The 20,693-nt window shown below is 34.7% G+C and overlaps 1 protein-coding gene across 1 annotated transcript in view; it reads right to left on the reverse strand.

Moving 5' to 3' along the window:
* Positions 1-5,411: 5,411 nt before the first annotated feature.
* The window catches only part of LOC133334139 (ATP-dependent RNA helicase DDX42), a 61,629-nt gene continuing 46,347 nt past the window's right edge, over positions 5,412-20,693 (reverse strand). Inside the window, exons 3-4 of the mRNA XM_061542436.1 lie at positions 6,519-7,610; positions 5,412-6,437 (exon numbers count right to left, since the gene is read on the reverse strand). Coding sequence (XP_061398420.1) covers positions 5,412-6,437; positions 6,519-7,610 — 2,118 coding nt within the window. The remainder of the gene's footprint in view (positions 6,438-6,518; positions 7,611-20,693) is intronic.

Genomic DNA, 20,693 nt, shown 5'->3' on the forward strand with positions numbered 1-20,693 from the left:
ATAATAATTATCGGCATCAAAAATGAATAAAGAATAAAACTCCCCGACTGTAATTAAAGATAAACGCATATTTTTGTAAAAGAAAACAAGAAACCCCTAAAACTTCTTTATATTCGAGAAAAACAAAGTGTTCGACTATTGTGCTAAAAAATGTTCAAATCACACATTTACAATCAGAGCTTAACTGCATTTTCAACATTGCAACTATTTATTCAAAACCAAGTAAGTTTGATGTTTGTTTCTCGTAAAGTATCGATCAAACAATTTCAGATTTATGCTCGTTGGAAGGTTGACATTTCGCAGTAAAACAATTCTTTTGCAGTTTTTTGTTCGGTGCATTCAGTTGTGAGTGTTAAAAATGGAAGTGAACAAAATTTCGGTACATTTTACAGTTTTCCTTCGAAAAAGGCGAAAATGCAAGCCAAGCGCCTAAAATTGTGAATGGTGTTTATGGTTCCGATACTGTAACAGATAATTATGTACAATTTTCGTTTCGTAGATTCCGTTCAGGAATTTTTGGTGTTAAAGATGCACCTCGCACAGCTTGTCCGGTCGTCGAAAATGTCTATAAAATCGGAGAAATGATCGAAGTTGACCGGCATGTTAGCAGTCGTAACAGGAGCTAAAAATCGACCATACAACTGTTTTACACCATTTACACAAAAACAAAATGGATTTACTTTCCCCAACCTAATATTTAGCACAGCGGATAATTTATTATGCAGAGACCTGCCTTTATGGAGAAGATTTCCATTAAAATAGCAGAAAGTTTCAACAAAAATTCACATAATAATTCGCTGTAATATATATACATGTGGGATTGGAAACTATATATCATATAACTGTCAGTAATTTTTATTAAAAATGTTCGAACAATATTTCCATAAAACATTTTATTTGCCATGGTCAAAGATAAATGCTAAAATGCGGATCTATGTCTTTAACCTTTCCTGTTTAGTACTTTTTGCTACAAATTTAAAAAAATATATATTTTTTAATTTATTATAGCAAATATACCTAAACCAAGCCTCTTATTTGTACTAAAAGTTAGACATTTTTGTCCACAAAATATTTAGTACAATTTTCCAAAAATATTTATGCATATCGCTCTATTTATAATAGTTATGCTACATACGAAATTTCCGACTTCAATCTCTAACTTTTCCATTATAATTTAATATTTTGTACTCTGAGAGCGATTTTGAAATGTTTCCCTTTTACTAGCATTACTATTAAAAAAGACGATATATATTAGGTACCCAGTAAGGTCAGCTGATATATACATTTTTTGTGAAAATACATTCAAGGTAGATACATAGAATTCAAAAAATAATCATAGTTAGCTTTGTTAAAGGCATTGATAAAATTTTCAATTTGTTTAAAAATTAGAATCTTGAAATTTTGAGTGAGGGTCACTCTTGGTGCAAAGGTGACAGATAAGGCTGGGTTTTTGGAAATTCGCACTAGACCGGTACGAAAAGTACGAAATGTAATACCATATGTATTTGGCGAACGGGTGCAGCTAGATGTGGAGATTTACTGATGTGTACGAAAAGTACTAAACCGTACTATAATTGGTACAATTTGGGTGAATTGATAGAGTGGAAACAACTTGAAACTTGGATTTAGGATCACTGTGAAGGTGAAAGTTTGGATTAAGTAGGACGTTTTGGAAATTCGTACTACTGTGTACTAAATTTGGTACAATTTGAATTGTGAGTGAATCGATGAAAATATAAAAAAATTAAACTATGAAAATGTAAAAAATGGGTTTTTATTTTATTTTTGTAGTTGATTAAGTAGGACGTTTTGGAAATTCGTACTACTGTGTACTAAATTTGGTACAATTTGAATTGTGAGTGAACCGATGAAGATATAAAAAATTAAACTATGAAAATATAAAAAATGGTTTTTTATTTTATTTTTGTGGTTGATTGCGGGAAGGTATGTATGAAGCTATAAATTAAATTCATTCCGACCAAAAGAGGGCTTTCCTGTAGGGTATTGTCCGATCATGAGCAGCGACATCTACATCCGCACTATATATTTTGAGGGACAGCAACATATTTTTTTCTTTACAATTATTTTCTACATCCTGTATTTTTTACCAAGGTACTATATAGTCATATCCAAGGTATCATATTAATGGCTAAGTATTGGTCACTGTTAAAGAATCGACAAATTTTATTTTAAAAATAATATATATATATGAGGGTATATACACTGCCTCATCGAAATATTCATTTGAGACTTTTTAGGCTTTACAAATGTCCGTCTGTCTGACTGGTGTGCGAGATAGCTCTCGAAGTGATTGACTAATTACATACTGTAATATTTCTTCCTTACTTAAATCAAGTTCGAAGATGGGGAACTTGATTTGAAATGGAATGAAAATAGCCGCTTCAATGGATCGATTATACAGCCATAAAATTAAAGAAACGCGCAACGAACTTTCTAAACAAAGCACTCATTTTAGTTATGAAATTCAATGATTTGAAAGCATTGATCGTTTGTATGACGATTCAACGTTAAATTATGGACGAAACTGAAGACGTATGACAGAAAAACCAAACACGAGATGTGTATAAACTGTTGAAAACATTATTGCAAAAAGATAAGAGCTAAAAAATCACCTTTATGGGTGTAATAAATATATATTGTCATTGTGTAATAAAACTGCAGAAATCCCTCTAACCATTGCTGCAAAATTCATAACAATCGGTTAAGTATATCCGGAGTTATTCGAATTTCAATTCTACCATGCTCCGAAATATACTTTCTGTTCGATGCTGGGCGCCTATTACCAAAAAATTAAAAACACCACAAAAATCGATCTTGCGATCTTCATACAGCTACAGTTTGTATATGTATGTGTAAGTAAATATATTTTACATTGTATATGTGCATAAATCACATACAATCACACATACATATCAAGCAACAAGAAATTGCACCTCGATTTTTGTGTGGTTTTTCATTTTTAGGTAATAGGCGACCAGAATCGAGCAGAAGATGTATTTCGACCATCGTTGAATTGAAATACAAATATCTCGGCAACTACTAAACCGATTTTTGTAAAGTTTCCTGATATGGAGAGAGGAAATTGAAGTTTTATTACACACTGTCATTCCATATTTTTACAATTATAAAGGGCGATCTTTTAGCTATTATCTTTTTGGAAACACTGGCCTATAATTTAACGATGAATAGTCATACAAACAAACAACTCTTTCAAATCATTGATTTTTTTTTTATAAAAATGCGTGCTCTGTTAAAATGGTTCTTCCAATGTTATGGCTGTATAATCGACCCACTTAAGCGGCTATTCCTTACTCTTTTATTAAATAAATAAAATTTGTTTCCCCACCAATAACCAATTTTTTACTTCATCATGATACCATACAGGTCAGGAAAGACAGCCCTGAGACCCACTTACATTTGTGGTCACTGATATTTTTTAATGAATCCACGCCCATATCTGGCACCCAAAACAAACATGTTTAAAACCCCACGACTTTATGTGTTACTCGAAAAAATATTTCTTTAAAAAACATATTTTTATCTAAAGTCCGAAAAAATATTTTTAACAAAATCAGTCTTCAAAAGACTGACAGCTTCCTAAAAAATGTTTTTTTTTTAATATACAATTGTGGATGTTTTAATATTTTTGTTTCATGCGGCTATTTCAATAAACATTGAACCGAGGTAAGATTATCGATGAAAATGGGAACCATCACCGTTTTTTTAACATTTCTTTAAATATTAAATAAACAGTCTTAGTGTAATTTTATATCGTCAATTTTTCTTTAAGGACTACCAATTTTTTTGAAATCTATTTCCTGATATGAGCCCAATAATGTTGTTCCGAATATCAAACCTGGTACATGTTACGGAACTAAAAGCCTGCAGTTTGTCAATCCTGGCCTATGTAAGGTCGGACAGTAAGGACAGCTGAGTATTAAGTTTGCTGTCAAATCATATTTTGAAACCAATATATACATAGAAAATTATGTTAGAATTGTAAATTGGCTTAAATTACAAAGGAATCGAATAAAAATAAAAAACGAAAATATTATTCAGATTTTAAAGAACATGTTCAAGTAAATTATCTTATATAATTATAAATTGTGTTTTTATTTAAAGGCGAAACAATTAGTTCTCGCCTCGGCAAAAAAATTGACGTTAAACATAAGTTTTCTCTATGAATTCGCTTACTGGCCGACCTTATATAGGCCTTGAGTAGTACATTCTTGCAGTACGGACACGGACCAATTATTGTCCGTTTTATCAAAAATTTAAGATACTATCAAAAAATTAAGATACTATACTGACTTTTATTGACCACATACATACCATGCATATTTATATGCAAGGGTTTTTATAGAGTTTTCAATCATAAAATACATAAAAGCGTTAGAAAATATACATTTTTAATTTGTTAAAAAATATGCCAATCGACATGCATACAATTGTATTGAATTTATTTCTCATATTATTTGTAATTGATAGATGGGTTACAAATTTAAAGGGGTTGTCATTAACAATTTCTCAAATGGGGCTACCTTCCATACTACTTGTTCACACAAATTTTTGGACATCTACCGCCAAAAACGGCGAATTAAAGAAATTCAAACGGACGTTCTACAACGGGATGTACATATTAATGAAAAATGCAACTAAGATAGTCCTTAAATACATAATAATAAATAATAAATTTATTCAAAACATAAATACTGTAACTAAAAAAAAAAATTTAAACACTTTTTATTTATAGATTGTATTGCCATGTTCTGACGGGCATTCGAACAACGTAGTTCGCTCTCAGAATTACGTACATGAATTAACCCGTTCATACAACACTATTCTTAATTCATGTCATTAGAGTTTTTTTTTATTTCACACTTTTTGTTTCTTGTTTTGTTTCGTTCTGTACGCTAATTAGAACAAAAGGGAAAGAAATCCATATTGCATTATGTAGATTACTGTCAAAATTAATTTATTTTCGATACTCTCAAATGTTAGGGATGGGACAAAATTCTTGATTTTTCAGAGAGTGATACGAATTGAACAACGTACAAAAGTCGGTGTTCGCTCAGAAAATGTTGTATAGGGAACTAAGTAATTACTTCATAATTAGGGGTCGAACAACGAATGAGAGAGCGAACGACGCTCGTCTGTACATGGCATATGACATTTCGCGCTTCTTCTGTAAAATAATCAAATTTATGATTACGTCCGTTTGCTTTTTCGGTAACGATATATTGCTGGTTTAACACATTTGACGTTTATTTGTGGGTGTTCCAAACAATTATATAGTGACTTCTTTATTAGTTAGTTCATATGGATTTTTGCGAAATAGTTATAATTTAAAAATATACATTTTTTGCGTTGCTATCGTGCTTTTAGTTGTTCTAATTCCATCGACTTTTCTTGGCCTTACGCTTATTTTCGGCAGATTCATTGATTGGGTGTTTAGGCGGAATTGATGCTGATGGAGGCGGTGGTGGAGGAGCTGGGGCTGTAAAAACACCTGTTTCCGGTAATGTTTCCTCCCATGTACGGTCAGTAGATGGTTTGAATTGTGACATATATTGAGCACGAAAAGCTTCCCGCATAGCAGCATATCGGTCGGTAGCAGGGCCAGCGGAAGACAACGATTTGCTGGTGTTAGAATAGCTACTACTTGATTCGCTTTGTGCTTGCGTTGTACGTTCTCTATAACCCAAACCTGCATAGTTGCCTGCAGGCTTCTTGCCCTTTCCCTGCTTAAAACGGGAACTTCGGAACCAAGAACTTTTCATTGCAAGATCCATTAAGTCCTGCGGGACTTCTTGGTCTGCACCTTCCAGATTCCGCACCAAATGCCCTGCAAATTCCTTGTCCTTTTCGGTGACTAATGTGTACGCCGTACCCTTTTCTCCAGCTCTTCCTGTGCGCCCAATGCGATGCGTATGTGTATCGATGTCACGTGCAATGTCATAATTAATAACATTCTTTATATGTGGAATGTCTAAGCCCCGTGCTGCTACATCTGTAGCTACGAGTATATCACATTCCTTCCTTTTAAATTGTGTAATCACTTTGTTACGCTCCGCTTGATCCATGTCGCCGTGTAGTAAAAGACAGTTGTATTCTTTAGTAAGCAAATTACTTGCCACGGTTTCTGCGTCGGCCTTTTTTGTCACAAACACCAATACACTTCCTTCCGACAAGAACCGTACCAAATTTAGAAGAAGCCAGTTCCATTTTTGTAGTGGGTTAGGAAACACAAACACATATTGAGTAATATCTTGATTAGCTTCGTTGAGGTCGCCCTGAACAATCCGGACAGGGTCAGTAAGAACGTCTCGAGCCAAACGCTCTATGCGCTTTTTGAAAGTTGCGGAGAAAAGTAATGTTTGGCGGTCGGGCCGTACATGATTACATATTGATCGAACCTACAAATCGGAATAATACCGGTGTATGTAAATAGGAAGAATAACAATTAGAATAATGCATTATTTAGAAGGTAATCATACCTGAGGCTCAAATCCCATGTGAAACATTCTGTCGGCCTCGTCAAGAACCAAAAAGGTAACTCTACGTAAATTAGTAGCTTTCATTTTAACCATATCGATCATTCGACCCGGCGTGGCCACTACAATTTCTGCACCCTGTTCCAAAGCTTTACTTTGTTCCCATTTGGAACCGCCGCCATAACAACATACAACATTAACATTGTACACTTTGCCGAACTTTTTTGTTTCGTTATAAATTTGTAAAGACAATTCTCGTGTGGGTGCTAATATCAGACCTATCGGTCCTTCGCCAGCCCTCAGTTCACGTTGATCCATTATGTGAACGAGCATAGGCCATATGAAAGCAGCTGTTTTGCCAGATCCTGTTTTGGCTATACCAATAATATCCCGACCACCTAAAGCGGCAGGTATTGACTGCGCTTGTATGGGAGTTGGCTGTGTGTATTCGGCTTTACGTATTGCCTTCATAAGGGTTTCGTCGAATCCGAAGTGAGCAAATGAAGTGACTGGGTTTGGTGGTTCCGGTCCGGAGACCTTTACACCAAGTGTTTTCCGCAAGTCTCGCACTTGATCCTCGCTTAGATTGGATATATCTTCATGTGGTGTGTAGAAGTTCTTTTCAAACGGCTCGTAATCTATTTGAGAGTGGTATATAGGGGGTAAGGGATCGATATCTTTCTTTTTGGGAGGAGCTATGGGATTGCCATCCTCATCGTACTCAATTTCCACGTCAGAATTATCATCTCTCAATCCAGCCTGGGGATTTTCTTCCATGTACCGGTAATAGCTTTCTTCATTGTCCTCCTCATCAATGTCGCCACGTGTACCTTTTGTTGCAGCTGCGACTGCAGACTGATTACCTTCCTTGAACACCTTTTCCTTTTCTACTTGCTTCTCCAACCCAGCCATAAATTGGTCTAATGGATCCTCCTCTGAATCGCTGCCATTCTGGTTTGATTGTTGTGAACCTGGCGACCCTGGAGCCGGTATGTACGGCCGTGATGGTGTAGACTGTTCATCGTCGTCATCGAAGTAGTCATCTTCTGTACTACATCCCCTTCGCTTCCCAATGTAATTTTGTGAGTTGGTAAACTGACTTATGGATTCTAGCGTAGAATATCCATGTTTGGAAGTCCCCGCTTTGTTTGCAGTACTAGCGGAAAATTTCTGGTAACCACGATTATTCAGCGACGAAGGAGGCGGAACGGCATTCATTGCCGTTCGACTTGATGAAGAAGGCTGCTTGTAAGGAAACCCGCCGCCTCCAATCCCACGATACCCACTCATGATACTTCAAAAACTAAATATATCAATATATCTGTTTATCTAAACTAAATTCAATTAAATTAAAATTGATTTTGCGAATATTGCGAAGATGCCGAGTGAATGCTTTCTCGCTCCTTTTTCACCGACTGGACTGCTGCAATATTGAAAAACGTTCCACCTGTCAACGAATGGGACGAGAAGACGAAATGGCCGATAAAGATGAACTCAAAGTGGTATAACCGAAATATTACGAATGAGGTGGGATGGAGACTAAATGAACTAAATGAGAACCGTATTGTTTACCACACATACACTCACAGCCAGCAGTGTTGTAGGGATAAGTAAATCGAGTTTTTGTATTGAAAAGTCAAACAGTCGAAGTAGACTTTCGATCTTTAAGGAAATCGCGAAGTGGACTTTCGACTTGGTTTATTATACTACTTTTATTTTTTATTTTTAGTCGATTTTGCATAGGTCTACCGGTAGCAGTTGGACATTGAATACTAACATCAACTAGAATGCTGAGAATTCCAAACCTGTTATTATCGTGATAATCATGTTTCGTTGGGTTTTCTTTTAGCTCAGAAATGTTGATGTTTAATGGTGAAATTGCAATATCTTGTGTTCATTTGGGCATCCTCTTGTGTCCCTTTGCATTGCTGATTTTCGTTGTTGGCTTATATTCGGTCTGCAAGAATCTACTAAATTTCACTATTTTCTTCGATATCCTAAAGGAAAGTTCGTTATCGTAGTAAAAAGTAGTAGATTCTTGCAGTACGGGAACAGACCATTAGCTACCACTTCCGCCACTTCAAAATCCATATCTAGGAAAGATGCATTCATCATCTATGCATGCTAATGCAATTTTTATGCCCACTAAGTTGAAAAATTTCAGTAAAATATTAAATAAAATATTTATTTTCTTTTCAAGCTGTCATTTTAATTCCCATTTTCAAGACTCAAGCTCTATCTTGTCCAACTTGTACCAAATTGAGTACCATTTAGCACTTTTCGTACACATAAGGATTTCAGGTTTCCATCTCTCTATATGCTCAACTAAATGCAAATAGAATCATTTAATACTAATCATACACATAAGTACGAATTTCTAAAACCACTTCCATATATCAACACCACTTCCCAACATGTATTCCATAAAAAATTGCAAATTCTAGCTATAGATTGGTCTGTTTCCGTACTGCAAGAATCTACTCGATTTTACTATTTTCTTCGATATCATAAAGGAAAATTCGTTATCGTAGTAAAACTAGTTGATTCTTGCAGTACGGGAACAGACCATATGTTGAATACATCGAAAATATAACAACCACAAGGAAATGATAAGCTTAAGCGGTGTACACACTAGCACTTTTGAGTGACAGCTTTTTTTTCGATTACTGACTGTCCAACAACCATGAATATTTTTGTGGTTGACCGATGAATGACAAACATGAGAGGCCACTATCAAACAAGCAAAATTTGGGCAAGAGTGCCACTCAAAAGTGCTAGTGTGTACACCGCTTTAGTGTTAAATTTATAAATATAAATTATTTAGCAATTTTTGCCACTAAACACATGTGCTATTTTCCTGTACTGCAGGAATCGACATCGTTATCAATATTCCAATGGCAGTTTATTTGTTGTTTTCGAGTTAAAATTGCATACAATCATTTATCTTTATATTCGTCATAGAATAAGTATTGTGTTGATATTTTTCATGAAAATATTTATTACTTATGTGTTTGTAAGCAGCTCCCTTTAAATTTATTAGCGAAACATTTCGCCCAAATGTCATCTCATTCTCCCACTCCCTGTAATCCAGAATAACTAATTTTTCACCGAAGCAGATGTTTTCGCTTTCGAACTTCATTCAGAATATGGCGAAAACGAGAACGCGAAAAAATTCACTGTGAAATGTTGTTCAGAATAAGTCAAAGGGGAAGAGCGAGTAAAATCACGTGGAATTGACATCCAGAATAAGGCTTCAAGCATGGCACAATGAATGACTACCTATTCTTTTTTTTTTGGGCTTTGTGTTGTTTGTTGGACGAGTACCCGAGTACTCATAACCACTGCTGAGTATTATCATGTAGACTATTTTTTAAGTGTTATGTAGTAGTTTAAGTGAAGATTTCCATTCATTGATTGTGTGTTGAGTGACGCGTTTTTTGCCCTTATAACTTGATGTTGGCGGTGGAGATAAATTTGCATAATTCCTTAAGAGTATACGTTTTAATACGAACGATACGTGTGACTGCCGGAACAAATTACAAAAACAGGCTGTAAGTGAAGATTTCCATTCATTGATTGTGTGTTGAGTGACGCGTTTTTTGCCCTTATAAAGTAAATTTGCATAATTCCTTAAGAGAAGCATTGGGACGTTGTTTTAGGAGGTCACATAAATTGGTGTAGTGATTAAAAAACTCAAAATTCCTTCTAATTGCTAAATATTTCGGACAATAAAAAATCAGATGATCTTCCGTTTCGGGGATGTTGCACAAGTCGCCGAGGTTACTACTTTCTATGTTGATTTGGTGTAGGTACGTCTTCGCATATGTGTGGCCGGACAGTAGTCTGTTGACAAGTTTAATTTCACCAGGAGACAGAGGTGTCCCGGAGAACCAATAATTTTTTGGAGGTGTTGAAAAGAAATTGGTGAAGTATGTTCCTTTACGTGTATATGTAGTTTTGTATTGATCGGTCCATTCTTTCCACAGGACGTCGTATATCATGGAGTGGGCATCTTTCACAGACAGGTGGTTTGGTATGATACATCCAGTGATTGCAGCTTGTTTGGCGAAATAATCAGCTTGCTCGTTGGCGGATATGCCAATATGTGATGGTACCCATATAAAGGTAAGTGAACTTATTTTGGAATTATTTATTTTCCTGTTTATTTCATTGGCTAGATAGTTAAGAGAAGTGTTGTTTTGAATTAAAAGGCAGGCATTCCTGCTGTCAGTGATAATGGCAGCCTTTTCCATACCATCTTCAATGATTAGATCAATTGCTTTGTTTATTGCGTTTAGTTCTCCCATAAGAGAGGACAGTTTAGCCTCAATTTTGAAAACGAAGTTTTCATTGGACGATATGTTGCAGACACCACATCCTGTGGAATCTGCGCTTATCGATGCGTCTGTAGCCCATATTGATGCACCGATTGATTTAAACTCATGCAGTTTTTGAAGTACAGTGGATTTGAAAAATTCTTTGGGTTGTGAGTTTTTCACAACATTAAAGATGCTTAATAGAAAAGTGATTTTGGTTCCTGGAGTTTCAAAAACACTGATTATTGTATTGTCAAAGATATTTTGAAATTTATTGTACACCAGACAAAAATTTGTTCTGATGGATGGGTTTATTGTAAACTGGTTATACGTGTTGTTGTGATATATTTTAAATTTCAATAGTTCTTTGGCTGCTAAATACTGTGCTCGTTTTTCAGGAGGCAAAATGACTGCTAAGGCGTAAAGGATATGAACTGGCGTGGATGGAGTTATACCTAGACTTTTCCGAAGAATCTGGTTTTGGAACGTGGTTATTTTTTTGTTGATGTAGTTGGGCATATGAGCCATTGATGATATGGAGTATTCGATTTTAGAAAAAAGTAGTGATTTGGCTAAGTTTAAAGATATCTTAGGATTCAAACCATGTTTATGCGAGTTTATCATTTTAAGAGCATTTAAAGTTGTGCCGCATGAGTAAATTACCTCTTCATAGTGATTGCTTATGGAAAGGCTGTTTTTTATATGCCTTCCCAGAAACTTGATCTTGTTGACTGTAGTACTCTGTATTAAGATTTTAGGAACTTTCCTGGCTCCCTTTGCCACATACATAACGACAGTTTTTTCCGAGTTATGGGAAAGATTTAAGGATTTCATTAGATTGCAAAACTGATTTACCTTGTTTTGAAGTAAGTTGTTGGCAGATTCAAACTCTTTGTGTGCGGTTAGAATGATGAAATCATCGGCAAATTGAAACGTTTTTGTATATTGATCGCAAATACCATGCAGGCCAAGAGTGTAGATGTTGAATAGTGTGGGACTAAGGCAGCTGCCTTGTGGGAGACCGTTGTAAATTGGAAGGCTTTCATTACCCAATACTAAAATTCTGTGCTTGAGAAAATTTATCATCCAAGTGGATAATTCTCTTGGACATTGAATTTCGTTTAAAATATTATATAAAATTTCGATTTTAACACAATCATAAGCTTTGTTGATGTCGAGTGACAATAATATAACTTTTTCTTTGTGAAAATTAATTGAATATAGCAGGTCATTTATGCACATTGACGCGGATAAGTTTTTCCTGTAAGCATATGTACTCTGTGGTAAAATGTTGTGCTGGTCGAGAAAAATTTGAAGCCTCTCTTTAACCATCAAATTTATATTTTTTGCAAAAACTGGAATTAGCGCAATTGGCCTGTAATTTGTAAATACCTCTAAATCTTTTCCTCTTTTTGGGATCGGAACAATTTTTATTTTCCTCCACTCATCCCTGAAATGTTAATGGCTCTAAGAAGATTTTTTTTGCAGATTGAGGCAGATTGTTGACCATTTCATATGTAATGCCATCGACTCCAGCAGCAGATGGTTTTTTCTTCTTGTTTAATATTAGTGTGAATTCTTCGTGGGCGAATTCGGTAGATGAGTTCGCTGTCGCTGAGGGTAAATCAAGAGGATTGTTGTCTGGAACCTGGTTTTTAAGGTGTGTTAAGAATTCTTTATCGTTTTCAGAGCACCATTTGGTTTGTTGTTGCGGAGATAGTGAGTTTTTGCAACCACGAACGAATTTAAAAAGAGATTTAGAGTTCGGTTCTTCACTCAGTTCATTAACTTTTGAATTGAAAGACTTTATTTTTGCAAATTTTACAGCATTTCTAAAAGCTTTTGTGGCCTCAATCAATTTATTGGCGGTAAGGCTGTTGCTACATAGATCATAGGACTTTTGCGCTGCTAACAGCAATCTAAAATTTTTTTCCACTACTTGATCCCACCAGGCCTTGGGTTTATGTTTTCCTTTTAAAACAAATGTTGAATTCTTAATTTGGTTATTAAATGTCGATTGAATCGCATCAAAAGAAGGAGGAAAATCTGTTTGATTGAGACTAGATAATAACTTTTTCTTTGCCAGAAATTTCTGATTTTTCTTGTTGAGATTGCCTATTGTTATGAGTATAGGCAAATGGTGGCTTCCTCCGATTGAAATATTGAGAACTTTCCAGGAGGTATCCATGGTGGTATTGGTAAATGAAAGATCAAGTACAGATCCAGTTGTATCATTGACACGCTTTTTAAATGTGAAATGTCCATTATTTAGACAGTAGTAGTCCGATGAGTCGAATAAAGATTTTATTATGTTGCCTCTATGAGAGACAAAGACGTCGCCATATGAACAATGTCTCGCATTGAAATCTCCGCAAGTCAATACATTTGCCGTTGTGTTGAGGAAACAAAATAGTTTTTCAAGTTCTGTTTTGATTTCATGTGCCTTAACTGAGTGAGGAAAATATGTTGAAACGATTGTGAAGTTTGACGATAGGTTTGTCGTTTGGCATATAATTATGTCCAAATTGGTTTCAAATTTATTTCTTTTGAATTTAATGTCTCTTTTCAATAGAATGGCAACGCCACCGTAGTTGTCATTTCTTTTTTTCGAGATAATATTGTAGTTTATAAAAGGAGAAGCATTTTGATTTTCATCGATATTAAAGATTTCACTTAGGATGCAAATTTCAATATTCATTTTGTTTAAGTAAAATTCAAGGAAGTGCTTATTTTTTTTAAGGCTTTGGATATTATATTGTAAAATGTTCATAACGTTTTATTAGATAAATTAAAAAGTCAATGAATTTAAAATACGCAATTTATTGAAATAAAATTAAAAATTGAAGCATTTGTTATGATTTTTTATTTGATGTTTGAGAATTATCTTGTTCATTTTCTTTATTTTTAGATGTGGTGGCTGAATTCGACAATGATTTTTTGAAACTATCAAGGATGTTGAGACCTTCGTCACAATTTAAAGATGTGAGCAAATCAGACATTTGTTTTGTGAAAGCTGCTAAAACTTTTTCCATGTCGGAAACTTTGGAGAAGGACGGTTGCTCAAACATAGGTTTGGAAGGAATAACTATGGATGGACTCGCTACTGGATGTTTAATGATTATTGGTGGGGCTGCAACTTTGCTGTACTTCACTTTTGTGACCCTGCGATTTATTTCGTCATTGACGTTGATTTTTGCAGTAGTATTTTTACTCAGTGTCGGAAACTCTTTATTGTAACCATCGTTTTCCAGAATGCTATAATAATTCTGTGACACGGGATATGTTTCTAAGACTTCTCTTCTGCTCAAATTGGTAAGAGTCATAATTGATCTAACATGTTTTTCGAATTTTCATGTCGGGCACTTATTTTCATCTGTTGACACATGATCAGTATTGTTACAGAGAATGCATGTACGAGGACCACAATTGTCCACACATTTTGTTGTTTTGAGACATGTTTCACACTTTTGTTCTTCGCAATCATTTAGGCAAACGATTAATTTTCCACACTCGAGGCATCTTTTTTTGGTTTTACAGCGAATCGCAATATGACCTAAACGTCCACATTTTTTACACTGGCGCGTGGGAAGAACATAAAGCTCGGGTGTAACTCTTGTTCCACACATAAAAATAAATTTCGGGATTCCATCAAAAATAATTCCAATTTTTGCGGTTTCCGTTTCTTCGATCTCATTTTCCAAGTTTTTCCTTGTAAAACGTTGAACAGAAATGACCTCCATGGGATTGTTCTGCATAATGGATATCTTAATTGTAGATGTATCAATTTCTTTTGGAACATTTCTAATTACAAAGAAGCGTTGAATGAACCGATCAGGGATCATGGCATTTAAACCAATATCTTGGAGTTTTTGATTTTGGGCAAACTCATTTGCTGCAGCAAAATTATTAAAGGTAAGTCGAAAGGTGTTATATCCAATGTTCTTGCATACATAATTATTTTTTATGTTTATTTTTTGCAGGAGAACATACAACCGCAGTTCACAATTTTTCCTTCTGGTGGCAATTGGCTCTTTTGTGGTCACAATGACATAAAAGGGCCCAGGATGATTGCTTGGGTATAACATTGTTGGATTTGTTGTATTTTCTTTGCCGTCAGAATTTCCAGACTCATCCGACTTGCTAATTGAGCTGTCATTGCCATTTTGATTTTTTATTGGAAGGCCTTCGTTGTTAATAATTTTTTTATTTTGATTAGCAATAAGATGGGCTCGTCTTTTATTGGGATCCCAAAGTGGCTTTTGAGGTGGTTGTGGGGGCGGTTCCCCATCCGCATCCATTTTAATGTGAAAACAAAATCAATTACAAATAGATTTTATTCGTCGAAGAAAAAGAACTATTTCCAGTTCCAAAAAAAAAGAAAAATTTTCTAAGCAATAACAAAAAGCGCGCAGAACCGTGTATTTGTTGTTTATAAACAGAAACGACGGAATAGCGAAAGACGGGTTGAAAAAGCAGTCTAGCATCAACATATATTGAGTAGCGACTGGACTACCTATTCATTGTGCCATTTAGCGCAGCTGATGTCTCGATTAACTGTCAAAGTGGGTAATTTATACTTGAATTCGATGAACAGTGTTGCCAACCATTTGCAATATTATAAGGAAAAAATTGACAGATAATCGAGACAAAAACAAATGTTTTGGTTTTGAACCATCACCATATTATTGCATCATGGCTTCAAGCTTGGTACAATAATACAAGGTAGGGCAGCTTGAGGTGAATAACAAAAAAGCAACTATACACGTGTGGCTTCTTCTGCCAAAAATAAAATATATATTCGCAACAAGTGTTTGTGTTTATTTGACATATTTTCAACACAAAACTAAAAACGCGAAAAATGAATGAAATTATATGATTTCTTCTCAAAATCTAGTAGGGAATACCGTAAAATGTTTGTTTCACCCATAACAAAGTAATTACTTCCAGACGTGTGTTAAAGAACGTGTTAAAAACATTATTTTCATTTCAATTAAATTTGAATATATTTAAATTTAATTTGAATTTATTTGACATAGTATTCAAAACAATACACATACATACACAAAATATGTATTTTGATTTGATGGAACAAGCCACCTTGAGAAAAAATTGTAATCAGTTGGTAGCTGTGCCCTACCTTGTAATTATTATACCATGGCGTCAAGTATTTAAGGGCTAAGCAGAATGCTCGCGCTGAGCCATCCGTCGCGTTATATGTTATCGAAAACACAACAACCACAAGGAAACGATAAGCGTTTGTGTTATCGTATCCTTGTGGTTGTTGTATTTTCGATAACATATAACGCGACGGATGGCTCAACGCGAGCATTCTGCTTAGCCCTTTATAAGGAAAATCGAAAATCGATTTTGAAAAGTCGACTTTGCGATTTCCTCAAAAATGGAAAATCGATTTTAAAAGTCGACTTTGCGATTTCCTCAAAAATCAAAAGTCGATTAGTCTAAAGTCGATTTACTTATTTCTATTGTCTACTAAGCGGGGTTTTACACTGTTGGTGATAGGGATTAGTGTTGAGAGTTTTTTCTCTATCTCATTGGTAAATTGGGAATAGAGTTGGAAAACATTGCCACAGGTAGGAACAAAAAAAGTACGAAAAGGTACCTAAAATTTTACTTCAAATTATAAGAAATCATAATTATCGAGAAAAATAACAGGTATTTGCATAAAAAATATATATTATAATTTAAGCGTACATGTATTCACGAATAATAAAAAAATCTATTTTTTGTTTTGGTACGTTTATGTAAATTCGTACCTTTTGTTAACAAAAAGTACGCTTGTTACAAAATTAAAAATAGCGCAACTATAATTACTCTCAATTTACCAATGAGAGAGAAAAACTCTCATCACCAATCCCAATCACCAACAGTGTAAAACCCCGCTAAGTCGTTCACGAACTACAAAACACTAAACGAATTGGTTGGAATTTATTTAGAGTTGGGCAATCTAGTTCACGTAGCGGATCGATCATTCTCGTTTCTTTTTTAAAAAGGAACTAGTTCCTTAATGTAGTTCCTTTGAACTATGTAATTACTTCATAATTAAGAGTCGAACCACGAATGAGAGAGGGAACAACGCTCGTCTGTACATGGCATTAGACTTTTCAATACAAAAAGTCGATTAATCGAAAGTCGATTTACTTATCCCTAATCATACCTAAACCTCATTCGTAAACAACACGGTTTCCATTTAGTCTCTATCCCACCTCATTCGTAAACTTTCGGTTATACCATTTTGAGTTCATCTTTATCGGCCATTTTGTCTTCTCCTCCCATTCGTTAGCAGGTGGAACGTTTTTCAATTTTTTCAGTCGTCGTTTTTATTTTAGCTCCGTTCCAAAACCTAAAAGAATCTACTAATTTTACAAGTTTTGCAACTTTTTACTCGAAAACCGTTCCTGAACCCATAAAACTGGTAAAGCATTGAATCAAATTTAATGGTCTGTTCCCGTACTGCAAGAATCTACTACTTTTAACTACGATAACGAATTTTCCTTTATGATATCGAAGAAAATAGTAAAATCGAGTAGATTCTTGCAGTACGGGAACAGACCATAAGAGAGCACAAAACAAAATGGCTTTCTTTGTAAACTTTTTTTATGTTGATTTTGAAGTATTGCCATCTAATTTTGGCATATTTACTAGATTTGCGAATTGGTTGGAATTTATTGGATTTCGAATAGATTGCATTGGAATTGGGATACAACATTTAAAATGGATCAAGCCTCCCGAGATTTTTCCAACGTGTTTCAAAGCGTTAGTCTGGAGAAGGAGGTAAGTGAGGTTCAAAATTGTGATAGGTTCTATGCTACATTTAACTATTACTTTACTTTCAGGTAGATCCGATATGTATGAGCATTGAGGACATGATAACACGGCTAGATGAGCTGGAATCACTTTTGGCTAATGTAAAGTAGGAGAGAAATATCGACGTTTAGAATAATTTTCAGAAGTCTTCCTTATTCAAAATATCAATTGAAATTATCGAAAGATATCACATATTTTGTTATTTGTAATATTGCATTCTAAATGTTCAGGATGGCTTCAATCAGTATTCGAAATGCGTCGACTTTGAATTATATGACAAATGATATCTAGGCACACATTTGATAGATCTGTGTGTGATCATATCACCACAACAAGATCCACCGATGTCATGCCTGGAGTTTCAGTTAAACTAGACTAATGTCAGTAGGTATATTAACCAAACTATATTTTCTTGCAGGTAAAGGCAGAATCAAATATAATCGTCGACCAGTATGCGAGTGGAGTATTAGCTTTTGGTCCAAATTTTATTATTCTAAAGAATCGAATTGATGACTTAGAGAAATTCGTCCAAATAGTAGACGATAATGTAAATGAAATGGAAAAGACGATCGAGTTAACAGAACTTGAACTTAATGTAACAGAATACAGTCTGAAAGGTCTACTATTGAAACCATTGATGACGAAGACTCTGACGGGTCCAACGACAAATGCAGAAGAAACTGCAACAATATCAGTTGCCAACAATGATTACCAGCCTATTTCAATTTTTAATACTAGCATATACTTTGACAATAATCTGGAGCAGTCATGATGCGACTAAACCATGTAATCACTGTAAGCTTAGTTATACATTATATTTGATATCATATTTTTTTTTTTTGGAAAAAGTAATATGTTAAATGTACAATAGAAGACAATTTATAAACTCAAATGCCAATTTAAATATAATTAAAAATAATCCAGTTAACAATACAGATACTCAGAAACATAAATATATTCCCTTCCATTATGGTTGGCATAGTGGTGTGCACTGTCGTATTTATACAACAAATCGGTATCATGGATGATGAAATTTGGTACATTCCATCCGAATGGGATGAAACTTTATTTGGCACAAAGACTAGCCCTATTGATATTGGTCAAAATGGGATCAGATTTATTTATAGGCTTACAAAAATATTTAACTTCCCCACTATGGCAAAATGTTTTGTACTGCCGTATTATTATTATTATTTTGAAAAAATATATTTTCTTTTTGTTTTGTTTCTTTTTTCAACCAAAGAAAAACAAATCTACGTTCTGTCATAGTTGAATTTTTTCAACTTTGAAAATTCGTACGTCGACGCATGGTCTAATTATTACAAAGTAGGGCACAACTACCAACTGATTACAATTTTTTCTCAAGGTGACTTGTTCCATCAAATCAAAATAAAGTGAAATATATTCAAGTTCAATTGAAATGAAATGATGTTTTAACGCGTTCGTCTGGAAGTAATTACTTTGTTATCGATGAAATAAATATTTCATGGTATTGTCTACTGGATTTTGGAAAAAAATCATAACCTTTCATTCAGTTTTCGTATTGTGTTGGAAAAATGTCAAATAAACACAACCAGTTGTTGCATATATTTATTTTATGTCTCAATTTAGATTAGGCGAGTTTACTTGCGGCAAGTCTTTGTTTGTAGGAGAGAGGGGCAAGGGGTATAGAAATGAAAAAAAAACACAATTTTCTGGCAATTCGTTTTGTGTATTTCGTATTTGTTGACATTTTATATACATACATATATTTAAATGTGAAAAAACAACAAATAAAAAAATTTTTTGGAAACCGAATTGCCTTGTATAGACGCATGGATCAAGTTCAAAAGAGAACGATAAAAATTGCCGCGAGTAAACTCGCCTAATATAAATCAGGACTATATTTGGCAGAAGAAGTCATCACGTACATAGTTGCTTTTTTATACCCTCCACCATAGTATGGAGGGTATATTAATTTTGTCATTCCGTTTGTAACTCATCGAAATATTCATTTCCGACCCTATATAGTATATATATTCTTGATCAGGGTAAAATTCTAAGACGATCTAGCCATGTCCGTCCGTCTGTTGTAATCACGCTATCTTCTGAAGGAATTGAGATAGGGTGCTGAAATTTTGCATAGGGTTGTCTTTTGTCTGCAGGCAGGTCAAGTTCGAAGATAGGATATATCGGTCCACGTTTAGGCATAGCTCCCATATAAGGGTACCCCCCAATTTTCGGTATTTTGGGGTTCTTGACCGAGTTTTTCAACTGAATTCGCTGAAATTTGATACGTTGGGTTCTTATTGGGTACCAAGTTTCTCCACAAAAAATTATGAGTATAGGTCCACATTTCGGACCGATAGTCCACATTTTCGAACCTGAACTAAGTTTGGAAGAATAATAAGATAGGCACAGGTTGGATGAAATCAACATTTTCTGGAACATGGTTCACATTATGGTTTTGGTATTTTCCCTACATTTTCATTTCAACTACCTTTTAGTATATCTATGGTGGAGGGTATCCAAAGTTCGGCCCGGCCGAACTTAACGCTTTTTAACTTGTTGTTCTTCACCTCAAGCTGCCCTACCTTGTATTATTGTACCTGGCGGCTACTTAATTTAATCTGCCTTGATTTAAAGGAATTAACAAGTGGAGAAGCGTTAAGTTCGGCCGGACCGAACTTTGAATACCCTCCACCATACCATAGTGCTATAAGCTCATAAATTGAAAACATATAGTTTGAGTCCATACCTCTGATTTTATTTACATTTACACGCATTATCGCGTATTGGCTTTTTTATTCTTGAAATGTCTCTGTTATACCTGATATCCTCTACATATTTCATAAACTATTTTTTCAAAATGCATTTTGTCGAGTCTTAATTCATTTTTTTTCGGAATCTGGAGAATGTAAACCATGGTCGATTAAAATGGAAATACGAAATTAAACCCATTCCGATCGGAATCTGTGACATTCCTGCATGTTATGAAATTTCACATGAAATCTTTAATTAGCACTTATATCTGGTTAATATATTACACATATATGTA

Source organism: Musca vetustissima, unplaced genomic scaffold (genome assembly GCF_032173495.1).
Source record: "Musca vetustissima isolate MV318-11 ecotype Yass unplaced genomic scaffold, APGP_CSIRO_Mvet_v1 utg3141, whole genome shotgun sequence".
Taxonomy (NCBI): Eukaryota; Metazoa; Arthropoda; class Insecta; order Diptera; family Muscidae; genus Musca; species Musca vetustissima.